Here is a 16,951-nt window from a genome sequence, read left to right as displayed (position 1 = left end):
AGAATACTGCACTGTAACCACAGAAAAAAAACCCTAATTGATGTGTGTGGGGGTGGTTTTCCTACTCCAAATCTATAAATGCAGGTAGAACAAACAAACACATCTGGGTTATTTCTTTAAAAATGATCTGCTATTCCTTCCCACCAGAGTAAACAAACACTGACTTTTCCTCCAGGCAGCTCAATACAACAGTGTCAGATTACACTTTCCCTGGTGCCTTCCCTCTCAACTTTCATTTTACAGCCCAATTGCTGCCCCAGGGTGTCAGTGCCACGCACGGAGCACAGGGAAGGACAAGGAGCTCCACGAGGCTCCCAGGGTCACACACAGCCCTCGCTTTCCAGCCTGGGACACCACAGAGCCAGGGAACACGCAGGCTGCTCCTGGGAGCCAAACCTGAGCTGAGATGAAGGAATGATGTTCTGAGCTGCAGTTTCCCAGATGAGGCACTGGTGCTCCAGAATCAGCACAGCTGAGAGACAAATGTCTCCTTCCTGGCACACATGGTCAACCACAACTGGATCAGCTCTTAAACGGATTAAGCAAATCACAAGCCATAAGCGCCAATTATTTAAATCCTGAATTATTTGTCTTGCACTGCCACTGCTTATTTAAACATAACAAAAACCCAAAAACCACCGGGCACCTCTGCCGAGATCTGCTATACTCCTGAAACCCAGTAACAGCCAAGAAAACTGCGGACAATGTGGGAAAAAAAGAACCAGTTAATCCTTACTCTGTTCACGACAGGAAAATGGCTTCCTAGTGAGCAGCCCACTGTAATTAAAGGGTGACACACAGGAGGGCTGCAAACAGGAGCTGCTCCTGCTCTCAGCTACCAAAGGCTCTTTATCTGTGATGGACAGAGCGAATGCCTGCTGCTATTACCATGGCTACATTACCAAGAGCCTCTGCAAACATAGGAATCCATTCCTCCTTAGACACTGAACAAATCAAACATGGACAAAGTATAGGAGTAGCAATGGCAGGAAGAACGAGCTGATGCCCAAGACACTTAAAACAGGCCTGAGCTGTGAGAGGATGTGGAAAACAGGAACAGAATCAATGTACAAAAGTGAAAGAACAGGTAGAAAGTGTAGGACAAAATAAATGTGTTAGGACAGCCTCTGTCCGATGTTCTGTAAGAAATGAAGGAGTTACTGAAAAAAACCACTCAGAACAAAAATTAAACAATCTTCTTATGAAGTTTCATCATAACTCCCCAAGAAACAACAGTGAGGCACAATGGGCTCAAATTCCCAATGCAATAGCCAGTAAGCACCACTAACTTCTAAACATTCTGCACAATAATCTGCTCTGTGGAGTAACAGAAAAACCTGCCCTCTGCAATCCATGTAACTGCAGCCTGTGATGCCAGCCAGCCCTCCCAGAGCTGCAGCATGGGCAGGAGCACAGAGCCCGGGACCCTGCTGACACGACCAGTGCCGTTCATGTCTCTGAAGCCACACGTGAGCAGGTGCCACCTCGGCAGCTCGTGCTCAGAGCTGTGCCCAGCAAAGCCAACCTTCCCCTGCCCACACCACGCACACTCTGCCATGGCAGGAGAAGGGCACTGTGCCAAGAACACTTTTCCAAAGAACTCTGGCTGAAACTCTTTGCTCAGAGCCCTCAAGCCTTCCTTACCGGAGTTTCAGAGCCAGAAAATCATGGAAGTAATTCTCATACCAAGTTTGGGAAACGTTGCTCTTCAAAAGAGCAAAGAAAGGTGTTTTATGAAGCAGCAGCAAAGTACATAGAGTACGTGCAGAGCTGTGGCACACCACGTGTAACACAAACACCTGCATGCCTTTGATAGCTGACGATTCAAAAGGTACAGAATTTCAAAAACAATGGCCTTCCAGCTGACAAACTGTAGATGTGAGGCCAGCTTGGTAAAGCCAGCAAGTGAAACAAAGGCAAATTTACAGCAGGAGGATTGTTCCAAGGAAGGGGGGCTGTGGCTCTCCAAAGCACCCAACAGCTGCCTTCTACTACTTGGAACTTGCACAGGGCCCCCCAACTGCTCTGGTGGCACTGCTGCTGCCTGGGGAGGTGCCCAGAGCACACTGCAGCACCCCTGACACCCAGGGACTCCCAGCAGAAGCATTCCCACAGGGAGGGGCACCTGGAGCTGGGACCTGCTCCTGCAGAGCCTGGCAAGCAGGCAAGGGAGGCTGGGGAAGCTCTGCTATGCTGTCCAGCACTGAGCAGAGCAAAACCAGTATAATTAGCTGGCAAATAGTTCATTAATGCTGTCTTCCTGCAGACACCAGGAACGATGCAAACAACAGACCTCTTACTGTCTCCACTACCACTTCTCCTCTGCACTCATCTACTTATCCACTTATCCTACCTTTTCCTTCTGCTCAGAGAAACGTCCTACTTTCTGTTTCTTTTCCTCATCAACGGCAGTTCAGATTTTTGGATATATTCAGACTTTTGGATTCCACTATATATCTGTCATGACCAACTTTTCTGTGTAAGTGCTTTCTTGGCAGAAAGCAGTTAAGAAATATAACCCTCAGAAAAGCCAAGTACTGTTAGAGTAGAAATGCTCTCCTGTGCTAGGGGGATTTATATTCCCCCTAAAGCTATTCCAGGGCTTCTAATATATCCTGGAGAGCTGCAGCAACTGAGATCTGAAGGGCCTGAGATGCAGAATGTATCCAGCTCCTGCAAGCATGCTGGAAGATGAGCAGCAGGATAGCTGGCTTTAACAGAAGGTTAAAATGGTCACCTTTTAAAACACCTTCACCTGCTCCTGCAACTTGAAGAAGGCAGCTGAGAAAGAAAAAAAATGTTCAGACTGTGACTTCTGTGGGAATTGAACAGAGACAAAACTGAAGAAATCCATAGATTCTCTCCCAAAATCTTTCAAAAATGGAACTGGTGTTTAAATAAATAGGTTGAAAAATAGAGGGATTAGGGGAGCATCACTTACAGAGGCATAATGTGTACATATTCTGCACAGACATGCTGAGTAAGCAAAACTGTGCACTTTGGAAATTTTCTAACTAATGATTCCTCTCTGTGCAGCTCTTCTATGATTCTGGTCAAATTTATTGCCATTTTTCATACAAATTAGAATAATTCTCAACTCAAGAACTCTGCAGCAAAGAACTGGTCTTGCAGAACAATGAAATTTTAGTCATCCATCCCACTGACGTAACATCCTTCATTACTGAGCACTATTCCTGAATATGCACACTGCTCATTTCAAAGCAGCACTAAAATAATATAAAATGACTCATGGCGAAGCAAAAGTCCCCAGCAGAGACACTCATTTCTGCCATTCCACCCTCCCCTTATCCACACCACAAACTGGGCCATCAGCCACTCCCAACAGTTCAGAGCAGCCTCAAATGCCTGCATCAATCCTCGCTGTAACCCGAGCATGACAGCCCAAGCTCACGGGACCAGGGACGGTTTGGAACCAAATGTTTGTCTGACCCGTCCAGAACCCCCAATAAACCCTCGTGGGCACACCAGCTCACACTCACACAAGCTGTGATTGCCCTGTGGGCACACCAGCTCACACTCACACAAGCTGTGATTCCCCGGTCAGTAGACTCCTGTGGGCACACCAGCTCACACTCACACAAGCTGTGATTCCCCGGTGGGCACACCAGCTCACACTCACACAAGCTGTGATTCCCCGGTGGGCACACCAGCTCACACTCACACAAGCTGTGATTGCCCTGTGGGCACACCAGCTCACACTCACACAAGCTGTGATTCCCCTGTGGGCACACCAGCTCACACTCACACAAGCTGTGATTCTACCCCAAACCCCCAAACTGTGATTCCCGGTGGGCACACCAGCTCACACTCACACAAGCTGTGATTGCCCTGTGGGCACACCGCCACATTCCTAATTTTTTTTTCCGTGGGCACACCAGCTCACACTCACACAAGCTGTGATTCCCCGGTGGGCACACCAGCTCACACTCACACAAGCTGTGATTGCCCTGTGGGCACACCAGCTCACACTCACACAAGCTGTGATTCCCCTGTGGGCACACCAGCTCACACTCACACAAGCTGTGATTCCCCGGTGGGCACACCAGCTCACACTCACACAAGCTGTGATTCCCCTGTGGGCACACCAGCTCACACTCACACAAGCTGTGATTCCCCTGCCAGTGTGGTGGCTGTCTCCAGCTCACACAGTTACAGCTCCCTGTGTGCCCAGCTGAACTCCTGCTCTCGGGGGAAGCTGAGGGTGCACATCTTTACCAGCAACAGCCCAGAAAGCTGCAGTTTAAGTTCACCTCCGTAATCATGTAGGATGAAGCCTTAGTTTAAAAATGACATCCTAGGACTGCAGCAGTGCTGTGAAAGCTCTGCTCTCCCCAGGAGTGTGTGAGTACCCTATAGACTGCCAGGGATGAGCAGAGCAGCCCCTGCCAGCACCTTGGTGCAGCCCTGTTACATCAGGAGCATCACCAGGCTTTTCTGGATCATGATGCACTGCTTTAGCTATGTGGGCTGGGGTTAAACAACAGAGAAGCCATGGCAGGGAAATCAAAGTCGTGAAAGGCTCTGCAGGCAGGGAAATGAGATTGTTGGAATGGAATCAGGGAAAGCACGCTGACATTTATTCAGCCTGAATTTTCCAAAGGTACTAAGTACGTTCTTTCAACTGGCTGATCCCAGCAGCACTTACACTCAAGAAGGCATTAGGCCTGGCAATATGTGACATCATATTTTTGCTTTAATGATTTTCCTAACGTTATGGAAAAAAGCAAGATCCACTGTAAGAGTTCTAAGGTCACTCCTCTGTGACATGAGACTTTGTTCTACTAGGTAATAATCAGAATCCTGAGGGGAAACATGGCTGTGCACTGACCAGAGGGAACAGTAAGGTACTTCATGCTTAGGCCACTGACATGCTAATTAGTGGACATTAACTACTCCTAAGTTCTGCAAATTAATAATCATTTACACCTACACATGTCCAAGCACCTCTTCCTTGCCGAGACCAAGAACCTTCACACCTGCTCGATTTTCAAGCAACACATTTGTTTGTAACAGAAAGGAGAGCCAAGATGATATTGACTAGTTCATGAGGATCAGTCACTAATATTTAGTGCCAGATTTTTTATAGTGGATAATTTAAATTGCAGTCAGTTGAAAACCCAGTGGGTTGCTGGTAATATGAACTCTCTGGGTGAAATTTCAAGAACACAGAAAAAAGCTTGAAAAGTTTGTTCCATGCTTTATTTTTTATTTTATTTGTATTCCGGAATTCTGCACAATGAATTAGAGCAAAAACTAGAAAAGCCAGAACTCCAGCACTATTGGCTGCAAACGTCTGGTCAGAACGGCCAATCCCCATTAAATTTAGGAGCAGAACAAAAGGCAAGGAAGAGTTCTGGCCAGCTCCAAGCTCCCAGGAAGCCTCTGCAGGAGCCTGCCTGTACTGGGAAGGGAACACACGGTGCCAACTCCCACATCAGCTCCGTGGAGAATGGAGCTGGCCCTGCCAGCCGGCGGCTCCGCATTCTTCCCTCCCTCCCTCCCTCCCCTTCCCGCATCTGTTTTGCCTGCACCTGGCACAAGGAGCCCGAGTGATGTCACCTGCCCAACCAGGCCCTCTGGAAGCCACTGCTGGGACACAAACAGTGCCCAGCACAGCCAGCTCGGCACCTGGGGGCACGAGGAACCCACAGCTCCAGCCGCCGTCCCCTCCCAGGCCTTCCCAAGCAGTGCCAGGCAACGTGACTGAGACATTTCACAGGGATCAGGTCCTACAGAGGGATAAAGGTGCATCCATTCAGGTCCTACAGAGGGATAAAGGTGCATCCATTCAGGTCTTACAGAGGGATAAAGGTGCACCTACTCAGGTCCTACAGAGGGATAAAGGTGCATCCATTCAGGTCCTACGGAGGGATAAAGGTGCATCCATTCAGGTCTTACAGAGGGATAAAGGTGCACCTACTCAGGTCCTACAGAGGGATAAAGGTGCATCCATTCGGGTCCTACAGAGGGATAAAGGTGCATCCATTCAGGTCCTACAGTGGGATAAAGGTGCATCCATTCAGGTCCTACAGAGGGATAAAGGTGCACCTACTCAGGTCCTACAGAGGGATAAAGGTGCATCCATTCAGGTCCTACAGAGGGATAAAGGTGCATCCATTCAGGTCCTACAGAGGGATAAAGGTGCATCCATTCAGGTCCTACAGAGGGATAAAGGTGCATCCATTCAGGTCCTACAGAGGGATAAAGGTGCACCTACTCAATGGGAAAGTATTCTTATGTACAGGCTGGCCAAAGTTGGGCAGTTCGTTAATTACACTGAATTCACAGGATTTACAAGCTTAGACAGGGACAGCAACCAAAGCCCCTACAGAAACTCTCCTCTCCCTCCTCTTTTTAACTGAACCTTCGTGAATGGACAACAGAATACCCAAACCCCAGCACAATGCAATGTTAATTCCCTAAGGAAAAAACACTGTGAGGCTTACTGGGAGATGGCAAGAGCAGGAGTAGATTGATTTCAGTTCCCTCACTAAATATAAAGCAGGTGAGGTTCGCCTTCCTGTAATACATTTGCACTGGGGCGCTGCTGTAAGGCCAAAAAGATATTAAAAAATGGTGACATCAGACCAAAACAAATCTGTTAAGACCAGTTCCCACAGTGCAATGTTTCCTGGAAGGTTTTCCCTACTCAGCCAGTGTGCCATTCCCCACATCTGCAAACAACAAAACAAAGTTGTATTTCACTTGCTCAGTTAAGATCAGGTATTTTTACACAGTAAATTAAAAACACGTAATAGATCTCAAATAATGTCACCACAAATTAACTGATTACTGAAAACCTCTTTTTCATACTTCATGTGTTACTAAACCCTTTCAGAACTTGCTGGCATCCAGCCTCACATCAGAGACAAGGCAACTGCTCACAAATGGAAATAGAATTTATTTCATTATGCAATTTTTATGCACAGAGCTGACTCACAAAAGTATACTTAGGCCCCGGATAACATCCAAGCTAATAATTAATTATGTTTTAAATTGCTTGCAGTGTAATTCCTACTATTTCTCATTTTACCTGTTCTTTTTTAATGTTGTAGGTATGACTGCACATGATTCACTGCTGAGCAAAAAGGGGAGAAACAAGAAGAGACTGAGTATTTGATGGACACATGGTAAGAGACAGAAGCAATTACAGAGTCAGCATCAGATTTATTTTCTAAAATAAATCCCAGGCTGAAAGGGAAGCTGCAGCTTTCCACCAAAGCACTGACAGCTCTGGACTCACACCACAGCACAAAGTGCAATTTTCATTTTATTTGAACAACTCATCTCATTCCTTTGCCTTCAGCTCTGGAAGCTTCTCCCACGCACCCTTTACATTTTTTCATTCCTTTCAGAGACAAAAACCTGGCTGGTCATAATGCCAATTTAATTTATTTTTCTGTACATAACTGCTGACTTTTGGAAGCTCCCAGTGTCATCCTGGTATTCATCCTGGACTTCAGATGAAGACATTACATACAGTAATGTATTTTACAATGAGATGTAAACAGGATTGATTTGGCTTTGGAATAGCTGCTGAACTAAAAACTTCAGTTCATGTGCAGAACTTCTGTTCTGTTTATGTGTACAAAACACGCACATTCTGAAACTCATCGTTACTTGACAGCTTTTCTCAAATAGGAAACCAGCTGAAGAGCACAAAAAGCAATCAACACTCTCTGCTTATCTGTAATTTTCTGTGGCTAGATCTGCACCAAGGCAGCTCTGGCTGGCACCTGCAGCGTTAAACCCATGTCAGCATTTCCATTATAAAGTCTCCACTTCAGAGATTGCTGTGTACCCAAACTCATATACAGATTTTCCATGCAGGAGCAAGGAGTTTATTCCTGCTATTTAAAAAAGTGATACTATTTCCATCTCTGCTGCTCAAAGTTTTATTCTGGTTTCTTCACAAAGAAGTCCCAACACATACAGTTTTCAAGGAGAAAAAGAAAAATGCCTGACACAAAATTCAGAATCCCAGGGAGCTCTGGGAATGTGGAGGGATGAGGTAAAAAGACAGCACTGCCAATTCTTGACTCTCTGAAAATCTGACTAAAAGTTACAGATGGGTTTCTTAATTCTGCAAGCTAATTTACACTACTGTGTAAATTAGTTATTAGCCGTTAATTATTTGTCCCCCACCCAGAGGGGGAGAAGAAAAAAAGCAAAATTTATTCAGGTCCTCAGTACTTGCTGCCTTGAAAACCAGCTCCTGCTCTGCCCAGGTCTGAGTGTGCCCCAACAGCCAGAGGGCTCCAGAACAGGCCTGCAAGCTGATGGACACCAGAATCAAGAAGGGTGATTTCCTGGGGAGAAGAACTGATTTTGTCCTTAACAGAAAAGCTAGAGACCCAAGGAATGGAATTCATCATCCTCTACCTGCAGCTGTCAACAAAGTCCTTATCCGCAGAGAGCAGAGGCTTTCCAGATGGCCATCTGCACTCCTTGCAGAGCGAGTGGAGAGCCAGGAAATTCACTGCGCTATTCATTTGAACCATTTAAACCTCCAGCTGCGGCCACATGAATTCTTTCCTAGAAATGCCTGTTAGGTGTCCAGGTAGCAATCCCTGAAGCAGGAGCAATATTTATTCTAAAATGATTTCTAAGAAAGGAGAGGAAGAGCTGAGCTGTGAGAAATGCAGGCTTGCCAAGCCCAGAGGTGCCGCTTCTGCTTGTTTACTAAATATAATTCAGTCCTACTCCTGCAACACTTTGTTAGGGCACACTGGCTTTTGCTCACAAAGATGCCTTTGTCAGCTCTCTCCAGCAGTTGTCCAATACATTTTTGAAGCGTTTCCCACAAATCCAGCTCTGCCCTCACAGCCCCAATGATAAACAACAGCAGTATGTGGGATATGCACAGTGCACAGACATTCTATTGCATGGCATATAAAATGTCAGAGCAGGCAAAAGACCTTTCAACAAGGCTTCCAAATAAAATTTTTCACAGCTCGGCATGAGCTCAGCCTTTACTTAATATTTTACCCTGTCTGGTAATGAAAGACATCCTGCCTGCCCCAAAGCACTTGTCTAAAAGAGCAGATATTTGAAAGGTCACAACCACTCGGAGCAGCAGGACTGCAGACGCCCGCTCGGATGTTTGCTCTGAGATAAATCAGGCTGCAGCAGCTGCTGCTCCCAGCCCCAGCCCAGGCCCTATATCAATCACATCCACATAAACTTCTTGCACTGGGACACACCACAATTCTTTTTCTTTCACACTATCAACTATAAACCATGGCAACCTCTCCCCTCAGCACAAGAGATCAGGTATTTCAGGCACTCCCTTACTCACATCACAGATCTTTCAAACAAACTTCTGTGGGACAGATTAAAAATGGCACCTTAACAAGTAATGTTCTGTGGTCAAAAAATGCAACAAAACGCACACCAAATGCTTCCATCCCCCACACTTCCCATGGCATCCTGCCCAGTCCATCACCTCTACCCACAGTATTTCTGGATTTACTACAAGGATGAGAAACACCACAAAAAAGGTCTAAGTTTCGGTTAGTTCTTTTCCTTTGAGAGTTTCTGCCCTGCAGGATGCAGTGCCATGTGGGCTGGGCTCCTCTGTGCCTGCCATGCTGCACAGCTGCCTCAATCCATTCCTCACGGTCACTCAAACCCAGAGCACAGAGGAACAAATTTCCTCATTCTCCTCTGGGAACACTGAAGCATGTCCTTGGGATGGGAATTGTTACTCCAGGGGGGATGAAAGCAGGGACTTTGAGGGGAGATGCTTCAGGAAAATGAGAACTGCTGCACAGACTCCAGGGCACATCTCTGCAAACCTCTGCTGCCTCTGTGCTGGGTCTGACACCCCACAGCCACTTACAGAACTGGCTGTAGTGGGTCTCCATGAACAGCTGATCTTGGAACGGAGCGAGGGATAACAAAGAGGAAAGGGAAAATCAGACATATTTTTTTCTGCTCCCTTACATGTCCTGGAACCAAATCTGTACCAGGAAGGGATTTCTTTCTATTTTACGCATTCAAGAGGCTCCCAGAAAGAAGGCTGGCAAAACACGGCATCCAAAAGCTTTTCCATGGGAAAGCTGCAGAGTCAGCCCTGGCCTTGCTGCGGGGAGCAGCTGTCCCTGTGCTGCATTTCAGTGCCTGAGAGCACAGGAGCCATGGAGCCTGAAATCTCCTCAGCGCCCGTGCCACAGCTGGAGCCAGAGCTCGCTCTGCTAAATACAGCAGCCCCGAGCTGGGAACTCGAGTGGGCCGTGTTGGATTGCACAGCAAAGCAATTTAAGCAAATGACTAATCCAAACCCTTCAGTTTCGTTCCTACTTTGGGCTTTGAAAAAGTGGCTGAAAAACATCAACCATCAACCCTCACCTGCTGTAACAAAGCAAACCCAGAAGATTAATTCTGCCATCCTAACACCAAATCAAGGCAAATCCAAACAACAAGACTGTTTACTGAGTTGTGCCAAGCCACTTGCACTTGGACTTGGATCAGGACTTGTGGCATACAAAAGGCATGACATGTTTATCACTTCCAGAAGGAAGAAAGAAAAATTACTATAAGATTACTATAAGAAATTACTAAAAAAGATTATTTTTCCCCCAGACTTTGTGGTACCTTAACTAAGTCACTACTTTGACTGAAATTACCCTAAAATTCCCAGAGTCTTAACAACTATTTCATTACAATACACATTTTAGAAGTGTGTAGAGGTACATGTGTGTCCATTACACTTAGAAAGTGCCAAAGTATTTGTTTTTGAAACCAGAGTGCACAAAGAGCTCTTCATGCAGCAAGATCTCAGGCAACTAAACTAACAGGAACATTTAATTTGCTATTTCAATGCTCTGGTTTTAAAAAATCTTTCCAGCTGACGTAACAGTGAATTAAGAAACATGTGACAGTAAGATCTGAAAATATTTCACTGGATGTAATCATAACTGAGAGCAAAGTTACATTAGATTAGAAATAAAGCTGATTTGTGGCTTGCTCCACAGAAAGGCAGAACATTCCAGCACTACCAATGGAAGTGCTGCAGTTGGCTGCAGCCTTTGTAAGGCAATCTGTGTTTTAGCAGCACAGCACACCCAGCATCAATACTTACTGCGGTGCCGGCTGCCGCAGGACACGGGGTGCCACGACCCTCCTTACCAACACCCTGACTTTGTTCCTCTGGCCCACGCCTGACAAGAATCCTGAAGTGCTGCTGCCTCATGTTTTGATCCGGTCTGATTTTAAACAAGCATCCCTGCCCTTGAGGCATCCGCTCTACTGAATTGCTTCTAGGTATTTCTGCCCTGTTCCTGCTGTTTCCAGGCAGCTCCAAATTCAGCCCATCACTTGTAGGGCTAATTCCTTCTGCTGGTGGCTGGACAGGGTAGGAAGTACTCCTTTCCAGCCGTATCCGAGGGTACCTGACCAATCTGTCCCCTTTTGTTCCGGTAAAGCCAAAGTTACCTCCACCTCCTGCACCCGTACTGTTTGTCTGTGGCTGCTGTAACTGGAGAACAAAGAACTTTTTCCCTGAATTTGCTGACAGATCTGGCACATGCTGCAAGGACCAGCGCCGGGGTTCAGAGGTGGGAGCACTATTTGGAGCCTCGGGACCAAAGGGAAGTAAAGTAACTTGAGGCACCTCAGCACTTGAGGCCCGATGCTGAATCCTCACACCACTTATGTTTAAACCTGAAGCCGCTTCACTTGCTTCCTCTCGTTGGGCAGTCGGCAGAGCCTCCTCTCTCTGGGGATTAGCACTACAAAACATTCTACGGTTACAGCAAACAGTTCCATCTGTCTGCTGCCCCAACTCTTCCAGCAGCCTGGGTGAAGAACTTTCAGCAGTCACCTGTGGAGCGCTCGGAGAAGAGCGCTTTCAGCGGGGGATGCGTAATGCTCCCTGAAGTCTGAGAATTTCCAGGGAAGCATCTCCTTGGGAGAGTCCGGGGCTGCGCACTCGTCGGCGCAGCCGTCGGCAGCCTTGCGCTGCAGTGAGATCTGCATGGACGAGCTCCTGGTGGGGCGCGCGTCCACGCCGTTCAGCAGCTGCGGGATAAACATGGATGTGCTCCTCTTCAACGAGCCCGCTTCATGCAAACCTCCATCGCTGCCATCCTCCGCTCCGTGCCGCGAGAACGCGTGAGGGCTGCTTCTTCTTGGCAAGGTGTGGAATGCCATGAAAAAGTCATCTTCCCTCTCCCGGGCGAGGATCTCCGATTCGGGGGCTGTGTTGCTTCTCCCAGAGCCAAAATGAAACCGCAGCCGATGGGCCATGGTTTTACAGAGAGGAGAAAAGGAGAGGGAGAACAGCAACAATTCAGGCACTGCCAGAAGTTAAAAACCAAAGACATAAACTCCAAGAAAAAGTGTCCCATCTGCCAAACGGTTAGCACTGCAGCCCTGGGAGCGACAGATAGCAGAAATAGCCCAAGTGGCAAGCGGCATTCCAGGCATGATTGGGCAGGAGCAGTCAGCGCTCCTACACACACGGTGACATAGGGTAGGACGGTGGCAGTCACGTGGCCTGGTTCCCCCTCTCCAATGTAAGTGCGTGTGAGGAGTTTGTTTTTTTTTTTTTTTTTGTAATGCCAGCAAGAGCCTGAAACAGCACCTTCCCAGCTGCTCCTTTTCCATCAGGGAGGAGCGGCCCCAGTGGGAAAGCTCTCGCAGCTGACAGAGGCAGCGAATACACTCAGCACTGCTATAAATCTAAACCACATCAGATTCACAGGGCACACTTGGAGAAAGTACTTGCAGAAAAATGTAACTACAACAAAACACTTCCATTTTGTGTTAAAAGTTTAAGTCAACACCACGTGCAAATGAGGAAAATTCTTTCAAGCATAACACTGGTGTGTTACAGCTCTGGGCTGTCACGGCAGGACAGGAATAAATACAACATGGTTATGCTTTCCATTTTAACCATGCTCATAACACAATTAAGCAACAAACTTTTGTCTTTAAAAATCTCCAACAGCAATATAACCTGCATTTCTCTTTGAGCAACTACAAATTACAAACAAAGCAATCATATGTATGGCAAAGATCTCTCACACAGTAAAACCAGCAGAAACATGCAGGAGAGCAAGACAGAAAGCTCCTTTTCCAGATTTACCAGGCAGTACAGGTGAGGGAAAAGCGGAGCTGGGTGTTGCATGTCCGTTTGTACCGATTTGTCTCAGACCCTGCACAGAACTGCCTGCTCCTGGCTGGCCTCCAGCGAGGGAGTCAGCAATGCCACCACGCGTGGCACTGCCAGCACGGAGTACAGTTACACTCTGAGAGTCAGAAGAGCTCAGGAGGACAGGCAGACAGGATACACCAGAACGTGAAGCAACCACCCTAAATCAGCTCTGCTACAACAAAGATACTCAGTGCCCTGAGGGCACTCACACGTGAAGGGACACTTGGCACATACCAGAAAAGAAACTCTGGTTAACCAGAAGGGCAGCTCCATCTCAGGGCCTGGACAGCTGTTCCCTGAGAGAACTGGAAAGCCTAAATCTTGTCAACAGCTCTGAAAACCTGTATGTGGCAGGTCAGTCCTCTGCCATCTGAACTCTGCTTGCAAGCAGCTTGCTTTCAAAAGCCAGAAAATTACCAATTCCAAGAGCAATGGCAGCTCAAACTGATGAAACTGCCAGCAGCCAGCACAATCCCACAATTTTTTATATGGATTATGAGACACAACAAAAATGTGAACAGCTTCCACACAGCAATGGTCTTGCAGATTGCCTTGTAGAAGCACAGGTGTTGGTGTTACCTTAATTTTCAGCTAAAACATGTTACTCAATAATACAGTCTCTGCATCCAAAATGAGGCTCCATCACATTTACTCTGTTGAGATTGGGGAATAGAAAGGCAAAGACACCTGCAGAGACAGAGCGTGCTTTGGTAATTTGGGAAGAAGAAGGAACTAAGTCCTTCCAATAGAAGCCATTTAAGTACTGACAATAAGTATGTGAGAGGAAAGCCAAAATAATCAGTTCAGTGTCTCCTCATTCTGTAAACAGAATCTGATAGAAACCTGCTATTCCAAACCCCCCAAAGCAGTCACCTTGCCACAGACGTCCCGCAAGGAAAGCCATGGCTCCTAACCCCAGGTGCTGCCTTGGACAGGAGGTTCCAAGCCCAAGGACAGACTGACTTTGGAGGCAGGACCAGAAGGAGAATACACACAAATTGGTTCAACAATAAAAAGTGCTGAAACTGCCAGGGTAAGGCCAGTACTGCACACTCAAACTCGAAAATCCAAAGCAGTATGTCTGCAATGAGTATCCCAAACCTGTCATTTCCCAGCTGTCACTGCATACAAGGTTTTTCTCTAACCCACCTCCCTGCTCCTGTGGCACCTTTGCATTCCAATGGCAGTTTGAGTAGGGCAAGTGGTCAATATGAGCATTATATACAAATAAATATGCTCCTGGTCAGCCACCGTAGAGGCACAGTGCCACCAGTTCACTAATTTACTTCCTCCTGAGGAAAGATCCAGTCAACTATTCAGCTGCCAAATCCTCCTCCTCCCCAGATTACAGCTTGTGTGGTTTCCTTTGCTCTTTATTTATTAGGAAGATAGAAGGAAAGAACCTATTTGTTGAAGACAGATGCTTTTACACTGTCTTTTTTTAATGAAAGTATCTTTGCAACTCTGATCCTGATCTTCAGAAAGCGAACAAGTTCAGTAATGGTTGTATTTCCCTCAGCCCAGAAAATGTTAATTCCCGATCTCAGGAACAGAGATGGTGTTACAATGTTCAAAAGGCAAACACCCAAGAGCCATTCACCAGTGTGCCACTGCACTGGCACGTTTAACCCCGGATGTACAGAGGGACAATGCCACTTTTCCCATGGATCAGAACTGTAACAGAAGCTGTAACAGCAGCAGTCAGATGGTGAAAGCCTCCTCCAGAACAGCTACTGCATCAGCCAAACACAGTGTAAGACAAAACCCACTAACAACATGTGAGCGTTGTGAGGCAGAGATGAAACCCAAGGGAGCATCATCCTGCCATGACCTCAAACCTTCACACACGCACTGTGAGCACAAGGTGCAGCTCTGTAAGCTGATGCACCTCCCCAAGCAGGATGCAGAAACATTAAAGGACTGGAAAGGGACGCTAACATGATAAAGCAGCTGCTTTATCAGCAACTAAAAGGGTCAGGACTTCATTGGTTTGAAGTGGAGAGGCCTGCAGAAGGACAGAGTGAAGGTTTTGCTGTCAGAGGGCTGGGTGAGGAGGACCATTTTGGTCTGACCCAGAAGGGCACTACTTTAGTAGTGCCCTTTTAGTCCCAGCTCAAATGGTTTTTACGCCTCTATTTGTGTTTCTTGGCTCACTGAAACGACTGTCTGAAGACACCTCTAGGCTGTGTTGTGTTTCTATCAGCTGTGGCACACAGAGCCTGCGATTAGTGTAACACAACTAAGACAAGCACTCACCAGTCTGTTTTCATCAAACACCTCGAACAGGAGTCGATGGTTGGTTGGGTTTACCTGTGAGAAAATCCAAATGTCACTGCAAGTTCAGGAGCTGGACAATAACAATCTGGGTACCAGCTCAGGCAGCAATTAAACCAAAGTAATTAGGACAGGACTAACAGGTCTGATGTAAATCTTTACTTGAATTGGAGCACCAGAACCTTACTGCAACTGGGAAGAGCCTGGCAGTTGACATGAAAGCTTTTATTTGCTGTGCTCAGTTACTGCATTTCCCTGGCAGAGGAGCCCAGTCCCAGGCTGGACAGACTATCAGGACCCCCTGACTGACTGACTGATTTACGAGGAGCAAGAGTTTTGCTGCATTTCCTTCAGAATTGCATATTCAGCTATGTTTCTGACTGTCCATTGCTCACCATCTCTAGCCCATTTAGCAAGCACCCTTGGAACTCCCAGCAGAAATCTCCCCAACACATAAAACAGCAAATATACCTCCAGAAAATTATTTACTTAAACTGAAGCAGAAAGACTGCCAACATTTAAAAGGACAAAAATCAAACATAAAAAGAACTCTGTCAGAAAGACAAAACAGCTGCTATTAAACAACAAGTTTTATAATTTTTGATCCAGTTGCTCTGTTTTTTCAGAAAATCTTTGCAAGCTTGGTTACTATGACCAGCATGTTTAATTAAGAAAATTTAGAAATAATATACCACAATTTTGTGGCCTGGAGATGGACTTCCCAGTTTTGAGAAAATCAGAGAACTGTGACACACAGAATAGGGTCTAAATTACTTTACAGCTCCCATTATTGCTGAGGACATTCAAGATGTTTTAACAGAGCATCTGTGAACTATACCAGAGGTTTTGCAGCAGTGTTGTGCATTCCCTTTTCCTGAGATTTTAGATCTGTATTACTCAGAAAAGCTGTTTGGTGCACGTGTCCCAGAAGCATTCCCCATGGAACATTCTACTGGTGGCACTGCTGTCCCAGAGCTCCCCATCCTGGCAGCAGCTCCCCACAGACACCCACAGAACTCCCAGCCAAACCGTCCACCACATCAGCCCTCAGGCACTGCCTGAAATTAATGCTTGAAACCCCCTGAAATTCTGCCTGACCTGCTTCTGTGGCAGCTACAGCTGCACTAAAAAGCCAATTGTTCTTTGGAAAAATATTGTCTGCAACCGAGTAGCAAAGTTACTGCCCTTCACAATTATATAATTGCAGGTTGGGAAACAGTTTCTAAGGAACCCGGAGCCAATTCCTGCTGAGCATTCCATCCCCTCAGAAACACAACAGCAAGTACATCAGGGCAAGCAGGCCTTCGGAGTAAACACATAAACAAATAGAAAATAAGATCAGCTGTACAATCTATTTGATAAACAAACAGAAAACAAGATTAGCTGTTCATGTTCTAACAACGACTGCAAATAAAGAGAAACTTACTCTGAAGTAAAACTCTTCATTCCATTTAGGGTTCAGTGTCTGTAAAAGAAATAACAATATTTACATCTAAT

General features: G+C 46.4%; 1 protein-coding gene across 3 annotated transcripts in view; it reads right to left on the bottom strand.

Annotated features, from left to right (window-relative positions):
- Positions 1–16,951, bottom strand: part of NEDD4L (NEDD4 like E3 ubiquitin protein ligase) — an 80,171-nt gene that overhangs the window by 31,438 nt on the left and 31,782 nt on the right. For 2 of the 3 annotated variants that reach the window (XM_030968173.1, XM_030968174.1), the window contains exons 4-5: positions 16,881–16,919; positions 15,437–15,490 (exon numbers count right to left, since the gene is read on the bottom strand). In XM_030968173.1, the coding sequence (XP_030824033.1) occupies positions 15,437–15,490; positions 16,881–16,919 (93 nt within the window). Of the gene's footprint in view, positions 1–11,104; positions 11,794–15,436; positions 15,491–16,880; positions 16,920–16,951 lie in introns of those variants that run through there. The other variant, XM_030968172.1, reaches the window with a different exon arrangement.

This window comes from Camarhynchus parvulus, chromosome Z (assembly GCF_901933205.1).
Source record: "Camarhynchus parvulus chromosome Z, STF_HiC, whole genome shotgun sequence".
Taxonomy (NCBI): Eukaryota; Metazoa; Chordata; class Aves; order Passeriformes; family Thraupidae; genus Camarhynchus; species Camarhynchus parvulus.
The sequence above is the reverse complement of the archived record's forward strand: the minus strand, read 5'-3'. Positions and strand labels throughout refer to the sequence as shown.